Source organism: Nerophis ophidion, linkage group LG24 (assembly GCF_033978795.1).
Source record: "Nerophis ophidion isolate RoL-2023_Sa linkage group LG24, RoL_Noph_v1.0, whole genome shotgun sequence".
Lineage (NCBI taxonomy): Eukaryota > Metazoa > Chordata > Actinopteri > Syngnathiformes > Syngnathidae > Nerophis > Nerophis ophidion.
This window is the reverse complement of record NC_084634.1, coordinates 30,376,296-30,400,153: the sequence shown is the minus strand read 5'-3', so window position 1 is coordinate 30,400,153 and position 23,858 is coordinate 30,376,296. Positions and strand designations below refer to the sequence as shown.

Below are 23,858 nucleotides of genomic sequence, written 5' to 3'. Positions count from 1 at the left end.
AAACCAGTGTGGGTGGCACTGGGAGCAGGTGGGTAAAGTGTCTTGCCCAAGGACACAACGGCAGTGACTACGATGGCGGAAGCGGGAATCGAACCTGCAACCCTCAAGTTGCTGACACGGCCGCTCTACCAACCGAGCTATACCGCCCCACATTTCCGTCTCCATTGATCTGAATGGAGCCAAGAAAACAAGCTCAGAGACAGCTTCTTTCCCAAAGCTGTCACCATGTTGAACTCTAACTTAAAATAATAATAATTCACCCCTATACAATATCAATATCATGCCCTAATACCCTACTGTACAATACTACCCTTTGAGTGCAATACGTCCGACACAGATTGTTATTTATTACTTCGGTACTCTTGTCTTGTTCTGTATATTGTACAGTATTTTGTATATTGTACAGGACTGCTTATTATTTTTATTGGATAGTAGTCTGTTTATTTCAATTGCTAGTTTTTCCTTTTTACCTCTTATGTCATTTATTTCACCCCATATTTTTTCCCACTACCGCACCTTAAGTTGGAGTCTTTAATCTCGTTTTATGCAAATATAATGACAATAAAGTTCATTCTATTCTATTCTATTCTAAAAAGGAAACATTCCGACGTATTGATCAAAATAGGGTGCCTGTTCACTATTTGGCTCCCTGACCACAGTTCCTTTCCGCACAGCTATTCAAAACACTGCATTAGTGCAGTGTCAATACAGCTAGTGAGTGTGCCATACACTCACTGAGGCATCATTTACCCATCACTAGTTGCAAGTATTACAGTCATGTATCATTAATGTTCTGCATATCCATGGTCGACTTAGTTCTTCTCAAATGTGCTATTTGTAGCCATTATTCTGGACTTCCTCATTTTGATTAAAAAATATATATTTTTTTCAGTATCAAATGGTTCAAATCAGTCAAAAGAAATAAGGATACATTTTTTTTATTTGGGGCAAATGTATACATTTAAAACTTTTCTATTAGACTAAAAAATAATAATGTAAGTTGATCTATTATTTTAATATTTCCTTTCTTTAATGTTAAAAATACAATGGTAGGTAGAGGTGTTTCATAGCTAAATGATCCTGTTCATAGTCGTGGCAAGAGTGGGGGGGCAGGTGGGGGGGAGAGGTGTTTAACTTCTTCCGAGGGGGCAGGGCGTGACAGAAAATAATTGAGAAGCAGTGGCTTAGCCTTAGGGCAATACGCCTCACAGGCTCTCCCTGGCTACTATGTCCAGCTCCTCCTGGGAGGGATCCTGAGAACTTCCCAGGCCAGTTGAGACACAATCTCGCCAACATGCCTTGGAACTCCCCTGAAGCCTTTTTGCCGCTCGGACGTGCCCTCCCCAAGGAGGGTTTCCGAGTGGTCTTCTGCCAAAATGTCCGAGCCACCTCAACTGGCTCCTCTCAATGTGGAGGAGTTCTTCCTGGATGACGGAGCTTATCAACATGCCTTTAAATAAAACCCCAGCCACCGTACAGAGAAAACTCATACTCGCGATCTCCTTTCAGTCAGTACTTAAAGCTCATGAAAATAGGTTAGGGTAGGAATGTTGATCAACTGGTTTATTGATCTTTTCGGCTCCACTCACTTTAAGAATCGATACAGATGCCACATCACCGTAGAAGTTGCACCAATCCGCCGGTTGATCTCACCAGCCCTCCTTCACTCATTTCTAAACAAGACCCAAGATATGTCCCCTGATGTTTTCATGCATCCAGATCATTGTATTCTAGGGGAATTCACTCCATTACAACTGGACTGTGTGGTTGAGCAGTCTTCACTAGTTCATGTTCATAGGCTAGCCAAAACGACGCAAGATACACTATATTGCCAAAAGTATTTGGCCACCCATCCAAATGATCAGAATCAGGTGTCCTAATCACTTGGCCCGGCCACAGGTGTAAAAAAATCAAGCACTTGGGCATGGAGACCTTTTCTACAAACATTTGTGAAAGACTGGGCTGCTCTCAGGGGCTCAGTTATTTTCAGCGTGGAACTGTCATAGAATGTCACATGTGCAACAAATCTAGTTGTGATATTTCGTCGTTCCTAAATATTCCAAAGTCAACTGTAGGCTTTATTATAATAAAATGGAAGAGTTTGGGACCAACAGCAACTCAGCCACAAAGTTGTAGGCCACGTAAACTTACAGAGAGGGTCAGCGGATGCTGAAGCGCATAGTGGAAATAGGTCGCTTACTTTCTTCAGTCAGTTGCTACAGATGTCCAAACTTCATGTGACCTTCCAATTAGCCCACGTACAGTACGCAGAGAGCTTCATGGAATGGGTTTCCGTGGCCGAGCATCTAAGCCATACATCGGCAAGTCCAATGCAAAGCGTGTGATGCAGTGGTGTAGAGCACGTCACCACTGGACTCTATTGCAGTGGAGACGCGTTGTCTGGAGTGATGACTCACAGTTTTCCATCTGGCAATTTGATGAACGAGTCTGGGTTTGGAGGTTGCCAGGAGACCGGTACATTTCAGACTGCATTGTGCCGAGCGTGAAATTTGGTGGAAGACAAATTATGGTGTGGGGTTGTTTTTCAGGAGTTGGTCTTGGCCCCTTAGTTCCAGTGAGAGGAACTTTGAATGCTCCATGATACCAAAACATGTTAGACAATTCCATGCTTTCAACCTTGTGGGAACAGTTTCGGGCGGGCCTCTTCCTGTTCCAACATGACTGTGCACCAGTGCACAAAGCAAGGTCCATAAAGACATGGATAACAGAGTCTGGTGTGGATAAACTTGACTGGCCTGCACAGAGTCTTGACCTGAACCTGACAGAACACTTTTGGGATGAATCAGAACATAGACTGAGAACCAGGCCTTCTCGACTAACATCAGTGTGAGACCTCACCTATGCGCTTTTGAAAGAATGGTAGAAAATTCCTGGAAACACACACCGCAACCTTGTGGACAGCCTTTCCAAAAGAGTTGAAGCTGTAATAGCTGCAAAACGTGGACCGACATCATATTGAACCCTATAGGTTAGGAATGGGATGGACCTTCAAGTTCCTATGTGATTCAAGGCAGGTGGCCAAATACTTTTGGCAATATAGTGTACTTGAACTCCATACTTCAGGGCAGGATTAAATCTCTGACCCACTCAACAATTAACACATAATTGACCTACGGTAGGGAAGGGATTCATGTAGCCCCATTTCTGGGTGGATCTCGCGTGAGAGGAAGCTAGGGGGTGAATCATTTTGCAATGCAGTCTGCTGAAAATGATGGAAAGTGCCACTCTACATAGCAACTGACGCTGTGGTCAAAATTGGAATTGCCACCAAACACATTTTAAGATGTTCAACACAAGAAATGGGGCCGTATGAATCCCCTTCCTATTCTACCTTGTTATCGATTATATTGCCTATTTCGCACTGTTATCTCATCTTATTTCAGATTCCCTTTCAAAGCCTAATCATCCGGAGTTTGCCGCAAAACAAAAATTTGGTTTTGTCTGCATGATTTCAGACTGCAAACATACATTTTCAGCAAGCCCTCACCTCTGACAATAAGGCCGGCAAAGTTGGACACCCCGGAGCCGCGCTCAGACTGGGTGACGCAGCGATACAGATCTTGATCCTGGTTAGTGACTTGGTTGAGATGGAATGAGGCGGAGAATCGCCGATGGTTGATGTTTTTCCTCTGAGACACGGGAATATCTTCTCCGTTTCTCCTCTGTGGAACAGACGTAGAAGCGGGCAGGGGGGGGGTTAACTGTCTTGCTTAAGGTCTACAGCGCGCGCACACACACTTTTATCTATCGTATCTCACTGACAGCAGGTTTGAAGGTCGTGACTACAATAGAGCTGTAATGAAATCAGCAGCTATTAAACTGTTAATCGTGTTAGCTGCCAAAATGTATGGCCTGGGGTGTGTGTGTGTGTGGTTTTACCTTGGATATTCAGTATGTGTAATATAACGTGTTTATAGTGAATAACTAGGGAATGCTTTTCATTTATATACAATACCTATCAACTAACATGGGTGCATTCATCTGCCAGGTTTCAAGGGGAACTTCACTTTTAAAATGTTGTCTATCATTCACAATCCTTACGTGAGACAAGAACGAGTACGTTTTTTTTTAAATGCATTTTAAAAACGCTAGTGAAAGCAAGCAAACAATGGAGCCAATGAAAGTCACTTTTTTCAGCCTATAAAGCCCTCTAACATTTTATATACACCCTGTGTATATTTGTAATGTATAAACAGACACATTTTTAATAACATATTTACACATTTTGATCATTTTAAGCATACAGACGCACATTTATTTTACAGATGCATCACAACATTTGCTTCTCCTTAACAAGAACACTAGTAATCATGGCAGACTTTCATTAGAGACAACAAAGGATACTTTGGGACATATTATGATCCAGAACCTTATATTTTTAACCTACATATAAGGAGGATGAGAAGCTGAGTGATCAGCAGATCCAGCTTTAGTGAAACAATCATGTAGAAGTATTGCTAAGTGCTAAACAAGGGATACAAACTACAACATATTAAAACAATCACTTACTGTACAATGTCTGCTCTCACAGTTTAGATTACTCAGAAGAATTAACCAAAATTCTCATGTAGGTTAAAAAAAAAAAGGTGCTGCAAACAAGCATCTTTTAGTGTCTCAGAGTTTGATGTCAAAATTGACCAATTTCTCGGTTTATGGCAGCAACATTCTACTATACAAATGAGAGGCATGGTTTATAATCTAGATTTATATTTCACCAACTCAGAGGCGATGCAGCAGCTCACCGGCTCAATATGTCAGCATAAACTGGTTACAGCTACAGTATCTGTAATCACTGCGCGCTAAAGTAGTCTTTTAACTTTAGGGCTTATAACAACAATATCGCTAGCACTTGGTTAATTTTCAGGTCCCAAGATGTAAATAGAGTATTGTTGGCAGTGTTTGGATGTATTTTAGAGTCCTTAATGGCAGCAATACACGCAATAACGTCATGACTCTCATTACCCATTATCTGTAGATGACTTTTGCTAGCGTTTATTTACAAGTTAGAATGCATGAAAAAAAGAAAACACGTGTACTTGTTTTAAATAAGGATTGTGTGATTCCACAAAAAGTGCAGTTCCTCTTTAAGAGGCAATACATTTAGTTTCAATACATTGGGTGTGTTAAGTCACTGTATGGATGTTTCAAGCACCTCAGTGTGTGTGTATGTGTGCGTGTGTGTGTGTCTTTACCTGGAGCCAGAGTTTATTGTTGGATGTATCTCGTCCGGTGGCGATGCACTGAAAAGTGGCGTTCTGACCAGCGTTCACCTCCACATCCCCAAGACGCAGGAAATGAGGGGATTTATCTGAAGAAAATAAACAGATTTATAGGAATATGCACCTGGTGGTAAAGTTTATAGTAGGGATGGAACATTATGAAAAAATTTTATGCCGGGGTTTTGGTGACCAAAATGACTACAGTTATCATCATGGCATTGTTGATTGTGCTCAAACAGTACTTGAAGACACTTATGACCAAGTTTTATTTGATAAAAATAAAACTATTTAAATAGCCACGCAATATATTTTTGGGGCAAAAGAAATATGTTATATATTAATATATTTTTCTGGCCACTTAAGAGCCATATTATTTTTAGCTGAGTGTTTATATATGTTTATCTTCAAACCTTTCAATTTGTAAAAGATTTAGTGTTTTTTCCAATGCTAAAGAAAAAACTTGTGTTGTGTGCGTCACGTCCGTTTTTTTGCTTTGAGAATCAATGTTGCACGTCAAAAGTTAGTCCAAGACTGACCCGCAATGTCCTCTCCAACTCGAATGCGCTGGACTAACATTCGCACCGTGCACACGCTTCTTAATATATCGCGTCAGCCAATGAGGAGGCTCCTTTGTGGGTTCTGTTCACCTCTCCTTTCTCTAAATCCTGTGATTTTTATCTGGAGGGGTTGACCACCACGAAGACAAATTACTTTGTCTTCCGGGGTTTTATTTACTAATATACTTGATTAAAAGGCACAGACCGCAAGCAGCACGATTTTTTTCAGAAATGATTACTCTTACTCCCTACTCTCCAGACTCCCTTTTTAGACCAGTTGATCTGCCGTTTCTTTTCTTTTTCTTCTATGTCCCACTCTCCCTTGTGGAGGGGATCCGGTCCGATCCGGTGGCCATGTACTGCTTGCCTGTGTATCGGCTGGGGACATCTCTGCGCTGCTGATCCGCCTCCGCTTGGGATGGTTTCCTGCTGGCTCCGCTGTGAACGGGACTCTCGCTGCTGTGTTGGATCCGCTTTGGACTGGACTCTCGCGACTGTGTTGGATCCATTATGGATTGAACTTTCACAGTATCATGTTAGACCCGCTCGACATCCATTGCTTTCCTCCTCTCCAAGGTTCTCATAGTCATCATTGTCACCGACGTCCCACTGGGTCATTATTGTCACCGATGTCCCACTGGGTGTGAGTTTTCCTTGCCCTTATGTGGGCCTACCGAGGATGTCGTAGTGGTTTGTGCAGCCCTTTGAGACACTAGTGATTTAGGGCTATATAAGTAAACATTGATTGATTGATTGATTACTTTAAACTGTATGATGTTAATGTTTTTAATTTTTTTTTTTGTTAAAGCTTTAATGGAGAAAGATCTTAATGTCTCTTGTTTGCATGTTATCTAGCACTAGCTTAGGTCTGTAGGTTTATTAAAGTGTTATCAATCACGGTTTTACGATCATTTTAATAAGAACTTGGTAAGTTTCACCGCGATTCATCATTATACCGTTTATCGTTACATTCCGATTACAGTTTATACCCGTGTGCATTCAAAGGGAATAACCCCAATTTTGGGACGGACATTTTTGTAACCCGCAGCGATATGTTGTCCATTACTACGATTAGATTTTAGAGGAGTCAGATTAAACTAAATCCAAACGTTGCCACTGGCTGCTAACGTCACTGTCGCAATGTCACAGCTTCCAACACTTAAACACAACGCTAAGGTATGGAATAAGCCTTCTCGACCCTCGAAGACGCAGCGTGGCTATTTTTATTCCAGGGATGTGATTGCAATCATAGATAGCAGCTGAAAACACACACACAGTGAAAGAAGCGCACACACAAACCTGTGTGTCCACAAATGCAGCTGTGAGAATGAATGCTTCCACTGTGGAAGTTATACTTGCCGCTTTCTATTCAGTTTCTCCTCTCTTAACATTCAGACCCACTTCCAGGTCACTTAACTAATCTCAGACATTTTTGACAACTTCTAATTGGGATGTATGCATCATAGCTTTATGACTTAAAATCAATAGAAACCTATCAGGAGTCAGATCAGGCTAAACAAAAAAAGTGGCACTGCTGCTACTAGATGGCCGGCCGAACGGGAATTTAATTGCTTTCATTGCGGTATGTTTGCACCCTCCGGACGCCTGTCCACGGGCTTCAGATGAACTCGCACGCGCCAGAGTTTCAGGAAGAGGCCTCTGGCGGTGCGGAAACACGGAGGAGAGAAAGGGCTTTGGAACGTAACGTGAATTTAAAAAGGATCGCAACCCTCATCACTTTGCTGTCAGCGCAAGACAAGACAGCTACTGTTCACTGCGCGCGCGCGCGCGTGTGTGTGTGTGTGTGTGTGTGTGTGTGTTGTGTGAGTGTGTGTGTCTGTTTGAAAGAGAGCTGAGTGGTCAGAATCTCCTCTCTCCATGACTGACCTAATACCGTTTCATTTCCCGCTTCGCTCTCTCCGACCCCCATCCCCCCACGTTTCTCTCTTCTCCCATCTCACACTCTTTGCTTCTGTTTTAGTTATGTTGTTTACCTACTACAACTTGTCCCTTCCCCTCCCCATCTTTGAGTCACCTTCTCGTCATTACCACTTATCTGGCCAGTCAACTGCGACAAAAACCATCCCCGGTTGGGTCTAATTAGTGGCCAGAGCTATAATCGCCTACTCAGCGAACTAGGACTAATTGCTGGAATGCTAATGACTCACCGCATGGGTAGCTGAGCACCTGAATGTCATCTATAACGATGAAGCCGGCTTTCCTGTCCGAAATATCTGCTTCAAATATAACCTGAGGAGAAAAAAAAAAACAGGGTTAGGTTTTTACTACACAACATAGAAGTCAAAGCAATTGAGCTTTAAACACAGACTAAGTCGTACAGTGGTACCTCAACTTACAAACCGATTTACGAACCCTTTTATTTACAGACTTTTTGATTTACAAACTTTTAGGTGGAGCCAAATATGCCTCCGTGTACGAATGCTTCATTCATTCATTTTGTGTTCCGCCTGCAGGAATATAGAAAGTTTGATCACATTACTCCTGTACTGGCTCACCTGCACTGGCTTCCTGTGCACTTAAGATGTGACTTTAAGGTTTTACTACTTACGTATAAAATACTTCACGGTCTAGCTCCATCCTATCTTGCCGATTGTATTGTACCATATGTCCCGGCAAGAAATCTGCGTTCAAAGGACTCCGGCTTATTAGTGATTCCCAAAGCCCAAAAAAAGTCTGCGGGCTATAGAGCGTTTTCATTTCGGGCTCCAGTACTCTGGAATGCCCTCCCGGTAACAGTTTGAGATGCCACCTCAGTAGAAGCATTTAAGTCTCACCTTAAAACTCATTTGTATACTCTAGCCTTTAAATAGACTCCCTTTTTAGACCAGTTGATCTGCCGTTTCTTTTCTTTTTCTCCTATGTCCCACTCTCCCTTGTGGAGGGGGTCCGGTCCGATCCGGTGGCCATGTACTGCTTGCCTGTGTATCGGCTGGGGACATCTCTGCGCTGCTGATCCGCATCCGCTTGGGATGGTTTCCTGCTGGCTCCGCTGTGAACGGGACTCTCGCTGCTGTGTTGGATCCGCTTTGGACTGGACTCTCGCGACTGTGTTGGATCCATTATGGATTGAACTTTCACAGTATCATGTTAGACCCGCTCGACATCCATTGCTTTCCTCCTCTCCAAGGTTCTCATAGTCATCATTGTCACCGACGTCCCACTGTGTGTGAGTTTTCCTTGCCCTTATGTGGGCCTACCGAGGATGTCGTAGTGGTTTGTGCAGCCCTTTGAGACACTAGTGATTTAGGGCTATATAAGTAAACATTGATTGATTGATTGATTGAATATTGTGAGTCGGCGGTGTGGACGTTACGTATTTGTGGAAATTAGGGGTAAATATTTTGCGGGCAGCCGTGACTCTTGCCTTTTTGTTTTTTCTATTTTTGTTTCCGGTTACGTAACTAACGTAACAAGCAAGTGACTCTTTTCACAGACAACCTTGGCTCACGTGCGGTTTTAAAGACAAACCGTCAACTGATTTCTAGTTCGGAGCATTCATGTGTCTACACTCAATGAACATGAGGATCTTATGGATTGAAGGGACTGTAACCGACGTCAGAAATGTTCGGTTGCACCAGCATATTGCTAACAACCTGAGTCATTACCCAGTGCTTCAGAGCTTGTGACTTTTTTCTGTTTTAAAAACTTTTGTTATTTGTAGTACATTCTATTAATTTTGTTTGTACAATATTTCATCTAATCTAAAAGAGATTTTCTTTTTAAGTCACTTACTGTTAAAATGGTGGCCTTTTGTGGGCAAGGGTAAGCACAGATTAAATTGATTTAAATTAATTTTAATGTGCGACACGGATTTGAGATACAGGTGTATTTGAGGTACTGGGCCAAAGGTTACTACTGCACACATGTTGTCGGCATATTTATGGCGCCCCCTATGGGACTGTGCTCAAAAGAAGAAATTCTAGCATACAGAGGTTTGGATGACATTTTGCCTCATTCGTGTGAGGACTTGCTGTAGCGTGTTCAAACAACTACCGGGTAGCATCTGTGAGCAGACAATACAATATTATCTCTTTCTCTTTCGGACTTGTCAGGTATTCACGTCGAGGAAACACCATTCTTTACGCATTCTTCGCTCCCTTTTTAAGTGAGAGACAAGGCAAAAACTAATCCAGACCCCAAAAGTTGTCTTATTATTAGACACATGGTCAATGACCTAAAAGCAATTAGTTGCTTGGTCCGTGGCGTCAATATTTCTAGAAACCTTTTGTAAAATGTTCAAGTCTGCGGGCTATAGAGCGTTTTCCGTTCGGGCTCCAGTACTCTGGAATGCCCTCCCGGTAACAGTTTGAGATGCCACCTCAGTAGAAGCATTTAAGTCTCACCTTAAAACTCATCTGTATACTCTAGCCTTTAAATAGACCTCCTTTTTAGACCAGTTGATCTGCCGCTTCTTTTCTTTCTCCTATGTCCCCCCCTCCCTTGTGGAGGGGGTCCGGTCCGATGACCATGGATGAAGTACTGGCTGTCCAGAGTCGAGACCCAGGATGGAACGCTCGTCGGGACTCAGGATGGACCGCTCGCCTGTATCGGTTGGGGACATCTCTACGCTGCTGATCCACCTCCGCTTGAGATGGTCTCCTGTGGACGGGACTCTCGCTGCTGTCTTGGATCCGCTTGAACTGAACTCTCGCGGCTGTGTTGGAGTCACTATGGATTGAACTTTCACAGTATCATGTTGGACCCGCTCGACATCCATTGCTTTCGGTCCCCTAGAGTGGGGGGGTTGCCCACATCTGAGGTCCTCTCCAAGGTTTCTCATAGTCAGCATTGTCACTGGCGTCCCACTGGATGTGAATTCTCCCTGCCCACTGGGTGTGAGTTTTCCTTGCCCTTTTGTGGGTTCTTCCGAGGATGTTGTAGTCGTAATGATTTGTGCAGTCCTTTGAGACATTTGTGATTTGGGGCTATATAAATAAACATTGATTGAAAGTCAATCCGACAATGCAGTGTATTTGTCAAAAAAAATAATAATTGTGTTTTGCCATACGTTTACCTTTTTGTGTGCAGAGATTCAGGAAGGAGATTAAGCAAATTCGTGCAAAAAAAAACAAAAAAACCTGTGCTGTAGTTTTATAGTAACAAATAATTACACATACATAAAAAGTCATAATTGTACTTGAGCTTTGGTCAATAGGTTATTATTTATATTTGCTAGCAAAGTTGCACCAAGATGAAGTCAGCGAGAGCCCCTAGTGAGGTACAGGTATGAACATCACGACCTGCCGGGTGTTTGGATTAATATACTCAGTCCAACAACCCTGTGAGATTAATGCTTCTTCCTGCTGGACCACAGTAATCTCCTTTGGTACACATAAAATGCCTGGAAGAAAAACTAATAGAACGCTACAGCAAGTGAGGTGGAGAATGAAGGCTTGATCGTGTATGCTTCTTATTCTACCTCTGTTTTTTTTTTCATTCTCTTGGGTTTCTTCTCCCCCAAACTACATTTATGTGACCAATGTGAGCTCTGATTTGACACAAAGCATGTCTACTCAAAAGATGGAAGTCATTTTTATCTCTAAATGATGTAGCGATATTGTCAGATCAGCAACATTGGGGTAAACGATTAAATTGGTTATGTAAAAACAAAGTGACAAAGTAAATTTGGTGCCACCATCTTTGCAGTTTCCCCAGCTCATAAAACACATTATACCGGGACTGAGTGTAAGTACATCCATTGTATTTAGAAAGGGCTTTTCACAGATAAAATCACAAAGCATTGGTGAATTAAAACAACAATTCAATTAAAACAAGGGCAACATCTTAAAAATTAAAAAAAAAAAAAAAAAAAGTGGATTAAAAAAGATAGTTAAAAGGTTCATTAACAAGAATTTACTAAAAAGAAAAGTCTTGAAATGGTTTTTAAAAGTGTCAACACAGTCAAGCTCGCGGCGGGACTGCTGCAAGTTATTCCAGAGTCTGGGGGCTGCAGCCTGGAATGTCAGGTCTCTGAGTTTTACAATGTTTTTTTGGAATATTTAAGAGACCCTGGCCTGAAGTGTGGGGGCACAACAGATCAGTGATGTACTGCGGGATCCTACCATGTAACGCACAGAAAGTTAGAACTAAAATGTTAAACTCAATGCAGAATTTGACTGGAAGCCAATGAAGACTGGATTAGAATGGGGGTAATGTGGGCTATTCCGGGTGCACCGTTCCAAAGTCTGGCAGCCGCATTCTGTACAGTCTGTAGTATCTTCAGCGTTGACGTGTTGAAAAGAGAACTGCAATAGTCTCCGCGTGTGAATGGTCATTTCGAGATCAGATTTTGACAACATATTTCTCACTTTAGAGATATTTCTCAGGTGACAAAAGCAGTTTTTGTGTCAGTTGACGACAGTGACCCTCCAAAGACATTGACTGATCGAACACAACCCCAAAGTTTCTGAGGCTGGTTTTAACAGATGCGCCCAGAGCACCAAGGTTCTTAATCAGAGGGATCTTTTTATCGGGAGCAATGATCAGAGTTTCCGTTTTGTTAGAATGTAGCTTGTAATACACCTAAAATTCTCCTGGTCGAACAGAGACTTTAGCTTATATTTAGCGAGTATTTGGAGTAGGCCTTGGTGATATGGCTTAAAGATACTATTTCAGATTTTTACACAAAAAAAATTGATTTACAATTTTCCGCCTTTAAAGAAACCATTGAATACAAATAGCAGAGATAACTCGAAACAAGTTTTTATTTGATTTGATCAAAAAACACAAACTGAGCTGCCACCTTATCGTGGTACAGGAGTTTGCGTGTCCCAATGATCCTAGGAGCTATGTTTTCCGGGGGCTTTATGCCCCCTGGTAGGGTCTCCCAAGGCAAACAGGTTCTAGGTGAGGGATCAGACAAAGAGCAGCTCGAAGACCTCTATGAAGAAGATAAAACATGGACCCAGATTTCCCTCGCCCGGACGCGGGTCACCGGGGCCCCCCTCTGGAGCCAGGCCCCGAGGTGGGGCACGATGGCGAGCGCCTGGTGGCCGGGCCTGTTCCCATGGGACCCGGCCGGGCACAGCCCGAAGAGGCAACGTGGGTCACCCCTCCAATGGGCTCACCACCCATAGCAGGGGCCATAGAGGTCGGGTGCGATGTGAGCTGGGCGGCAGCCGAAGGCAGGGCACTTGGCGGTCCGATCCTCAGCTACAGAAGCTAGCTCTTGGGACGTGGAACGTCACCTCACTGGGGGTGTAAGAGCCTGAGCTAGTGGGCAAAGTGGAGAAGTTCCGGTTGGATATAGTCGGACTCACTTCGACGCACAGCAAGGGCTCTGGAACCACTTCTCTCGAGAGGGACTGGACTCTCTTCCACTCTGGCGTTGCCGACAGTGAGAGGCGACGGGCTGGGGTGGCAATTCTGGTTTCCCCCCGGCTTAAAGCCTGCACGTTGGAGTTCAACCCAGTGGACGAAAGGGTAGCCTCCCTCCGCCTTCGGGGGGGGGACGGATCCTGACTGTTGTTTGTGCTTACGCACCAAACAGCAGTTCAGAGTACCCACCCTTTTTGGGTACACTCGAGGGAGTACTGGAAAGTGCTCCCCCGGGTGATTCCCTTGTCCTACTGGGGGACTTCAAAGCTCATGTTGGCAACAACAGTGAAACCTGGAGAGGCGTGATTGGGAAGAATGGCCGCCCGGATCTGAACCTGAGTGGTGTTTTGTTATTGGACTTTTGTGCTCGTCACAATTTGTCCATTACAAGACACCCTAAGCCGCAGTTCCATGATCGACTTTGTAGTTGTGTCATCGTATTTGCGGCCTTATGTTTTGGACACTCGGGTGAAGAGAGGGGCAGAGCTTTCTACCGATCACCACCTGGTGGTGAGTTGGCTGCGATGGTGGGGGAGGATGCCGGACCGACCTGGCAGTCCCAAACGCATTGTGAGGTTCTGCTGGGAACGTCTGGCAGAGTCTCCTGTCTGAGAAAGTTTCAATTCCCACCTCTGGAAGAACTTTGAACATGTCACGAGGGAGGTGCTGGACATTGAGTCCGAGTGGACCATGTTCCGCACCTCTATTGTCGATGCGGCTGATCGGAGCTGTGTCCGCAAGGTAGTTGGTGCCTGTTGGGGCGGCAATCCTAAAACCCCTTGGTGGACACCAGCGGTGAGGGATGCCGTCAAGCTGAAAAAGAAGTCCTATTGGGTCCTTTTGGCTCATAGGACTCCGGAGGCAGTGGACAGGTACCGACAGGCAATGCGGTGTGCGGCTTCAGCGGTCACTGAGGCAAAAACTCGGGCATGGGAGGAGTTCGGGGAAGCCATGGAAAACGACTTCCGGACGGCTTCGAAGCGATTCTGGACCACCGTCCGCCGCCTCAGGAAGGGGAAGCAGTGCACTATCAACACCGTGTATGGTGCGGATGGTGTTCTGCTGACCTCAACTGCGGATGTTGTGGATAGGTGGAAGGAATACTTCGAAGACCTCCTCAATCCCACCAACACGTCTTCCTATGAGGAAGCAGTGCCTGGGGTATCTGTGGTGGACTCTCCTATTTCTGGGGCTGAGGTCGCTGAGGTAGTTAAAAAGCTCCTCGGTGGCAAGGCCCCTGGGGTGGACGAGACCCGCCCCGAGTTCCTTGAGGCTCTGGATGCTGTGGGGCTGTCTTGGTTGACAAGACTCTGCAGCATCGCGTGGACATCGGGGGCGGTACCTCTGGATTGGCAGACCGGGGTGGTGGTTCCTCTCTTTAAGAAGGGGGACCGGAGGGTGTGTTCCAACTATCGTGGATCACACTCCTCAGCCTTCCCGGTAAGGTTTGTTCAGGTATACTGGAGAGGAGGCTACGCCGGATAGTCGAACCTCGGATTTAGGAGGAACAGTGTGGTTTTTGTCCTGGTCGTGGAACTGTGGACCAGCTCTATACTCTCGGCAGGGGTCTTGAGGGTCCATGGGAGTTTGCCCAACCAGTCTACATGTGCTTTGTGGACTTGGAGAAGGCATTCGACCATGTCCCTCGGGAAGTCCTGTGGGGAGTGCTCAGAGAGTATAGGGTATCGGACTGTCTTATTGTGGTGGTCCGCTCCCTGTATGATCAGTGCCAGAGCTTGGTCCGCATTGCCGGCAGTAAGTCGAACACATTTCCAGTGAGGGTTGGACTCCGCCAAGGCTGTCCTTTGTCACCGATTCTGTTCATAACTTTTATGGACAGAATTTCTAGGCGCAGTCAAGGCGTTGAGGGGTTCCGGTTTGGTGACCGCAGGATTAGGTCTCTGCTTTTTGCAGATGATGTGGTCCTGATGGCTTCATCTGACCGGGATCTTCAGCTCTCACTGGATCGGTTTGCAGCCGAGTGTGAAGCGACCGGAATGAGAATCAGCACCTCCAAGTCCGAGTCCATGGTTCTCGCCCGGAAAAGGGTGGAATGCCGTCTCCGGGATTGGAAAGGAGACCCTGCCACAAGTGGAGGAGTTCAAGTACCTAGGAGTCTTGTTCACGAGTGAGGGAAGAGTGGATCGTGAGATCGATAGGCGGATCGGTGCGGCGTCTTCAGTAATGCGGACGTTGTACCGATCCGTTGTGGTGAAGACGGAGCTGAGCTGGAAGGCAAAGCTCTCAATTTACCGGTCGATCTACGTTCCCATCCTCACCTATGGTCATGAGCTTTGGGTCATGACCGAAAGGATAAGATCACGGGTACAAGCGGCCGAAATGAGTTTCCTCCGCCGTGTGGCGGGGCTCTCCCTTAGAGATAGGGTGAGAAGCTCTGCCATCCGGGAGGAACTCAAAGTAAAGCCGCTGCTCCTCCACATCGAGAGGAGCCAGATGAGGTGGTTCGGGCATCTGGTCAGGATGCCACCCGAACGCCTCCCTAGGGAGGTGTTTAGGGCACGTCCAACCGGTAGGAGGCCACGGGGAAGACCCAGGACACGTTGGGAAGACTATGTCTCCCGGCTGGCCTGGGAACACCTCGGGATCCCCCGGGAAGAGCTAGACGAAGTGGCTGGGGAAAGGGAAGTCTGAGTTTCCCTGCTTAGGCTGTTGCCCCCACGACCCGACCTCGGATAAGTGGAAGAAGATGGATGGATGGATGGATGGATGGATCAAAAAATTGTACCGTACATTGGAACAACAATGCATACACTGCATCTTAGTCTTAGTAGAACTATTATTTGTATAATGTTTTTAGACCAGATTTAAACTGTACTTTTTATGGAATAATTTTCAAAGAACTAAATTAAAAACTTCCTCAACTCACTGAATTGTTTCGGATGGAATCGCTCAAAAAAAAAAAAAAAAACCCATTGTTCCTGAATCTTATAGGCAACCACAAATATCAAATTTAATTGTAAAACGAATCGTTACATCCCTAATAATAAGGTGTACGGTAGTCTTTTGATTTCAGTTGGCAGATAACTGAAAAATTCAGAATATCGCAAAAAGTCCATTCATGTAAGAAATTCAAATGTAAAACTAATGTGATATAAAGTCCTTACATGTAAAGTGAGATATGCCAAGCCTTCATTTGTGAAAACTCCAAATTTTGAGATTTTCAATTCGAGGTTTTAATAAACTGTAACTCATAATCATCAAAATTATATCAAAATAATATCCTGAGTTGCTTGTTATGAACCTATGCCATTTATTATATTCACCTTATGAATCCATCTGCTGGACTGAACAAACCTTTGCTGGATAGTCACATTTTTTTTGTTTCACCTGTATGTTACCAAATATGTCTCCATTACAGGCTATAATGTGCACACAAGTTATTTATAGCCGGGCTCCACGGTGGAAGAGGGGTTAGTGCGTCTGCCTCACAATACGAAGTTCCTGCAGTCCTGGGTTCAAATCCAGGTTCTCCCTGTGAATGCGTGTGTTCCCTCCGGGTACTCCGGCTTCCTCCCACTTCCAAAGACATGCACCTGGGGATAGGTTGATTGGCAACACTAAATTGGCCCTAGTGTGTGAATGTGAGTGTGAATGTTGTCTGTCTATCTGTGTTGGCCCTGCGATGAGGTGGCGACTTGTCCAGGGTGTACCCTGCCTTCCGCCCGATTGTAGCTGAGATAGGCACCAGCGCCCCCCACCACTCCGAAAGGGAATAAGCGGTAGAAAATGGATGGATGGATGGGTTATTTATAGCCTCCCCCTGGTGGTCAAAATCAAAATCTAGGGATAACTGCAGTAGGATATCGCAACTGAAGTAAATCTACCCATTTTTACTGATAGTCACGTCTACTTTTCTCTATGCCATGTTTGTATGTATTTTGATGTTCACTTGGAGTCAAGCACACAATTGAACAGATGAGAGGAGGCCGCTAACAGGACAAGATAGAGGATTACCCGGTTGTTGTCATTCATCACTCACAAGAGCATCAATGAACGGTTTACCCGAGACATGTTCTTCCCTCCCCTGCCAATTCATTCTGCCTGTGCAACCATCATTCTTTCCCTCCATGCTTCACTGTCAAGACATTGATCCACTCTTACTTGATACCTTCACCACATTCCTGGGGCATGAACGAATGAATACAATGCCAAAGACCCGTAAAGGAGTCACGGGTTCACAGCTATCCGGGCTATCAGCTACTCTCAGGAGCCAAACAACTTTGAAATCATGAACTCTGACATCACTTAGATCACTGAGGAGTTTACGTGATAGTGTAACTAAAAAGCCTTAGGCTACAATTAGATGTTGTTGAAGCAATACTTTGATGACCACATATGGAGAACGCCACAAATTGGAATGCAGACCTCCACCAAAGTTGACTTATTAACAAACTTTGAAAATAACTACAGTGTGTTTGGAAAATGACAAACATGGTGGTGTCATTATGATTATAAAGGATAGACCAGGGGTGTTCAAACTTTTTGACTTGGGGACCGCATTGGACTAAAACAAATTTGGCTGGGGGCCAAATACATGTACATATTATATTAGTATGATGGATATATATTTGATATAATGGATATATAATGAATATAATTGGATATTAATATAGAGCGTTTTCATTTCGGGCTCCAATACTCTGGAATGCCCTCCCGGTAAAAGTTTGAGATGCCACCTCAGTAGAAACACTTAAGTCTCACCTTAAAACTCATTTGTATACTCTGGCCTTTAAATAGGCTCCCTTTTTAGACCAGTTGATCTGCCGTTTCTTTTCTTTTTCTCCTATGTCCCACTCTCCCTTGTCCGATCCGGTGGCCATGTACTGCTCGCCTGTGTATCGGCTGGGGACATCTCTGCGCTGCTGATCCGCCTCCGCTTGGGATGGTTTCCTGCTGGCTCCGCTGTGAACGGGACTCTCGCTGCTGTGTTGGATCCGCTTTGGACTGGACTCTTGCGACTGTGTTGGATCCATTATGGATTGAACTTTCACAATATCATGTTAACCCGCTCGACATCCATTGCTTTCCTCCTCTCCAAGGTTCTCATAGTCGTCATTGTCACCGACGTCCCACTGGGTGTGAGTTTTCCTTGCCCTTATGTGGGCCTACCGAGGATGTCGTAGTGGTTTGTGCAGCCCTTTGAGACACTAGTGATTTAGGGCTATATAAGTAAACATTGATTGATTGATTGATTGATATTAACATCATATAAAAGTTTGACTCCTACCCTGCTTACTTCAATGATGGCCTTCTTAAAGTTATGTAATCAATCAAACATTAAGCAGCTAAAATGTGCCAAACATGGATACGTGTGGAGAGAGTGTTTTACATGTTCCCCATTATGCACTCTAATGGACTTAAATGGGTGAACTTTTTGATTTGTTTACGGTGTTTGGATGATTTTACTAAGATCCACAATGTTCAGTGACCATGTGTGTTGCATTTTTCTTTTTTTGCACCATGACTAGGGAAGGTTGTTTGGATCATGTCATAAAAGTAAATGTGCTATTACTTCAAAGGGCTTTCAAGGGTCATTGATATGATTTACTTACATTGTCCCCAGTACGGCAGCAAATATGTAGCCTTCAGAAACCGCCTGTTATCTAAGATCAAACTGGAAGCACTCCGCGATGCAATATTTGGTTAAACTCATGACATATTGTGTGAGCTAGCGGACCGTAAATTGGACACACCTGGGAAAGACCATTCCTTTAAAGCAGTGATATACAACTCAATAGTTTTGGAGGCCATATTTCCAGAAAGCTGAGCACTACTATTAGTGTTATGTTGTACTGTATATCCTGGAGGACCAGCGTCCTTAACAGTAGACATTTGAGTTTGGACTATTTATTTTTTCAGAGTTATAGGACCGCTCTGCTATTTTAAAGGATCTTCTGCAAAAAAGCTAGTCAAAGATCACCCATATGATTTTGAGAACATGGTGCAAAAATATATTAGTCTCTCACATGTTTTTTGAACCACCCATTGAATAGCCCAAATAATGGACCTGAAATGGTACCTTGAGGAACACCACTAGAATAACTATATAAATTAAACAAACAATGTCAGAGAATAAATAATTTGTTATCTAAAACCACTAAAGAAGCAATCACTTTCTTAAGTATTAACATCAATTTAGTAATGTGTCAAAGAATATAAATGCATTCTTGTCAATGGACTGATATACACGAGCCATGGAGATGATATCAGTAGATCAAAACATTTTTTAGATTGGATAATAATGAGTCATACCTCGGAATATTTTTTTACGATTACATTAACCTAAAATATAACCTCTTGTTCATTGTTTTCATTGTGTGTTAATTGTGGTTGTCAAACTAATGAGATACAATGCACGTGTAAGCTATTGTGACAATATTATTGTTTTATTTTAGTAATGGCTGTGATTTTTTTTGTTGCTTTAATTATTGTTATCGATGTTAGTGATATTAGTATTATTGACACTGTTGTGTAGTTTTGAGGGTTTTTTTGTGTTGTAATTGTCTTAATTGCTCCGCGGAATACTTTTTGAAATGTTGTGGGACTTGGATAGGTTAAGAGTTGTGATTGTTCTATACATACATCCATCCATCCATTTTTTACCGCTTATTCCCTTCGGTGTCGCTGGAACCTATCTCAGCTACAATCGGGCGGAAGGCGGTGTACACCCTGGACAAGTCGCCACCTCATCACAGGGCCAACGCAGATAGAGAGACAACATTCACACTCACATTCACACACTAGGGCCAATTTAGTGTTGCCAATCAACCTATCCCCAGGTGCATGTCTTTGGAGGTGGGAGGAAGCCGGAGTACCCGGAGGGAACCCACACAGTCACGGGAAGGACATGCAAACCCCACACAGAAAGATCCCCCGCCCGGAATTGAACCCAAGACAACTCAGGACCTTCATATTGTGAGGCACATGCACTATCCCCTATTAAACTGTTTAATATTCTGTGTGATTTTGTAAATGAAATAAAACGTAATTTAAAAAACCAAGACCTGAAATTGAATCTTGAGGAAAAACCCTAGTGTAACTAAAGAAGTTGAACAAATGATTTCTGGCTGCATCTGAAGTAAATAAGCTGCAGCAACAACTTGCTTATATAAATCACAATACAAAAAAAAAAAAATCTAAATGGGTGACTTGAGGAACACCTCAGTTATGCAAATCACAAGTTTGGACTGCAAAATGTCAATGCAAGGATCTGGCAAAGTGTTTTTAGGAATTTGCAGCAAAAAAGTTTTTGAATGGATTTTGGTGGGCGGTATGGTGTCATTTCGCCTTTGGGACGCCAGTTGAATAGCCCTGCATTAAAGCCATAGTGACTCAATCTGTAAAAGAATATTCCTGTATAGGCCTCTTATCCAGACCCTAATCAAAGCATAATGTACTCTACCTTGGTCCGTGTACCTCTGTGTTTTGTATTTTGTGTGTCATCATGCTAGTTGTACTCGTCCTAGTATTTACTGAGTCGGTCTTACTGAGTCACAATGACTGCTGTGAAAACATTTGGTTTAAGTTACTTGGGGCCTAAGACATGTGTACAGTATTGTCTTGTATGTATATTTGTATACATATTAAAAATATAATAAAGAAAACATACATACATATATTTATATATATATATATATATATATATATATATATATATATATATATATATATATATATATATCCGCGGGATTAGGTCTCTGCTTTTTGCAGACGATGTGGTCTTGTTGGCTTCATCTGGCCGGGGTCTTCAGCTCTCACTGGATCGGTTCGCAGCCGAGTGTGAAGCGGCCAGAATGAGAATCAGCACCTCCAAATCCGAGTCCATGGTTTTCTCCCGGAAAAGGGTGGAGTGCCATCTCTGGGTTGGGGAGGAGACCCTGCCCCAAGTGGAGGAGTTCAAGTACCTAGGAGTCTTGTTCACGAGTGGGGGAAGAGTGGATCGTGAGATCGACAGGCGGATTGGTGCGGCGTCTTCAGTAATGCGGACGTTGTACCGATCTGTTGTGGGGAAGAAGGAGCTGAGCCGGAAGGCAAAGCTCTCAATTTACCGGTCGATCTACTTTCCCATCCTCACCTATGGTCATGAGCTTTGGGTCATGACCGAAAGGATAAGATCACGGGTACAAGCGGCCGAAATGAGTTTCCTCCGCCGTGTGGCGGGGCTCTCCCTTAGAGATAGGGTGAGAAGCTCTGTCATCCGGGAGGAACTCAAAGTAAAGCCGCTGCTCCTCCACATCGAGAGGAGCCAGATGAGGTGGTTCGGGCATCTGGTCAGGATGCCACCCGAACGCCTCCCGAGGGAGGTGTTTAGGGCACGTCCAACCGGTAGGAGGCCACGGGGAAGACCCAGGACACGTTGGGAAGACTATGTCTCCCGGCTGGCCTGGGAACGCCTCGGGATCCCCCGGGAAGAGCTAGACGAAGTGGCTGGGGAGAGGGAAGTCTGGGCTTCCCTGCTTAGGCTGCTGCCCCCGCGACCCGACCTCAGATAAGCGGAAGAAGATGGATGGATGGATGGATGGATATATATATATATATATATATATATATATATATATATATATATATATATATATATATATATATATATATATATATGTATATATATATATACTGTATATATCAATGCTGTGTGGGTGTGTACTTTCACTCCCTAAACTCATTAGCATGCAAGCATATAAGTGCTAGTACAGAAACATGTTTGAACATGACAAGGTGGCGTCATATCGCCCTCAAATCCAAGAACCTGTTTCGAACCCTGAAAAAAAACCCTCGATGAGCCCTGAGCAAGCAAGGAATGATACGGCTCAATTAGAACATGTTGACACATGTTTTTTTTTTATGCTGGCCATCTCCACACACAGTCACTGAGGGCGAATAGGCACCAGATGGGTCATTTGGAAGAGTCCTCCAGCCTTTGCTTTACAGTCGTGTTATTGGGTCCCCTGGCTGTGTGTATTAATCAGGCTGTGTGACACTCATCCGCCACATGCACGTCAACAACACCCTACAACTATTTTCGCATAAAAAGATCATACCGACTATTGCCTCTAAAATTGTACAAACATACAAAAAAAATATATTTCTCTTAACGCCGAGTTACCACACGTCATCATCCAAAATAAATAGACACAAGAGCAATGTCCAGAATGATTGACCGTTCGCGCTGACACACACCAACACACACACGCGCACCCCATGGCCTCTCACTACGTCTTTCTTGCCTGAGCGTCTCCTCCTGAGCCTCAGTCAACACAAATAAATCAGTAGGCTGCCTCACAGCGTGTGCATGTTTGTTTTTGACTCTGTGTGTTATGTCCGTGTGTTCACACTACAACACCACAGTAATACAAGTATAGGACACTTCAATGAAATCTTTAATCAATCGGGGTCTGGGCTGGGCCAGCAATTTTCAAACTGTGAGAGGTTTTCCCCCCAGGTGACACCAGAAGACTTAAAGGGAGGCCCGGCCGCTTGAGAAAAATAAAGAGAAACATATTTTTCAAAACTATGCAAATTTGGATTGTGTTTTAAATAGGGCTGTCAAAAATAACAGGTTAACGGCACGTTGCTAAAGCTTAAACTATGCTACCATAACAATGTAAAAGGTTAATATATTCTGCTCATCTTTTTTCCCTGCCTCTTACTCTTCTTTCTTTTGTAAACCAAGTATATATGTATGTATTGTTACATTTAAAGCAAACGTAATATTGATAATAGAGGTGACTATTGTTATACATGATCAAGATTTGTATTTCTATTGTAGAGCTATAATGATTATAGTCATTACTGTGTGACTACTATCTCCTTCACAAATTTGTATATATTCTCAAACGGTGGTAAGGTGGGCTCCATCGAGTGGTACGTGTACCACAGTTTGAGTTTCCTTGCCTACATGACAGCAAATAAACTTCGTTTTTGCAAGCTTATTATCACTGAAGAATGAGGAATAGCTAAACATGCTACATTACACACCGTAGGAAGATACAAGAAGCTATGCTAAGTACTAAGCTAGTGATCTTGGATGTAGACAGGGGTGGGCAGATCAATACAAATAACAGTAACGATAAGTATAGTAACAATATATGGTCGATACTATAATGATTAGATGGATTTTTTTCATTATCACAAAATCGTATTCGTTATTGACTACGAACCAGGAAATAACAGCCGATTGTATTTTTTGCTGATGGTCATATAACACTTTTGAATTTATTTTGCTCAAAATATTGTTTGTAATAAAAGGGAATTTTTAATAGATATTGTTACAGCTATCCTGTTTTTGTCTGATTATAATTCTGATTAAAAGTGCAATCATTTAATGATATTGATGAATTGAAGTATCAGTATCATCTCTAATACTGCCCCTGTAAATACTTGGTATGGGATAGATACCCAAATGGGTGGTATCAAACAAAACTAATATAAAGTATCCAAACAATAAAATAATACGTTTTTATTGCAGTTTAACATCAATTTTACAACAGAAAGTAACCAAATATTAATATTAATTTAGCAAAAAGATTAATAATAGTTTTGACAAAATAATACAACTGGTAATGACACAATATGTTACCAAATAGGTCAGCAGACAAGTTAGGAGCCGGTGTAGCCCTTTTTAGAATGACTATTATTTATATATTGTGACAAATGTCGTTATTGCGGGAGGCTGCAATATACATCGTCATATAGATTTTAGGCC

The 23,858-nt window shown here is 43.4% G+C and overlaps 1 protein-coding gene across 13 annotated transcripts in view; it reads right to left on the bottom strand.

Moving 5' to 3' along the window:
• The window catches only part of ptprk (protein tyrosine phosphatase receptor type K), a 240,816-nt gene that overhangs the window by 116,306 nt on the left and 100,652 nt on the right, over positions 1-23,858 (bottom strand). For all 13 annotated transcript variants that reach the window (XM_061885778.1, XM_061885767.1, XM_061885765.1 and 10 more), the window contains 3 exons: positions 7,966-8,047; positions 5,214-5,329; positions 3,509-3,683 (listed from right to left, as the gene is read on the bottom strand). In XM_061885778.1, the coding sequence (XP_061741762.1) occupies positions 3,509-3,683; positions 5,214-5,329; positions 7,966-8,047 (373 nt within the window). The remainder of the gene's footprint in view (positions 1-3,508; positions 3,684-5,213; positions 5,330-7,965; positions 8,048-23,858) is intronic.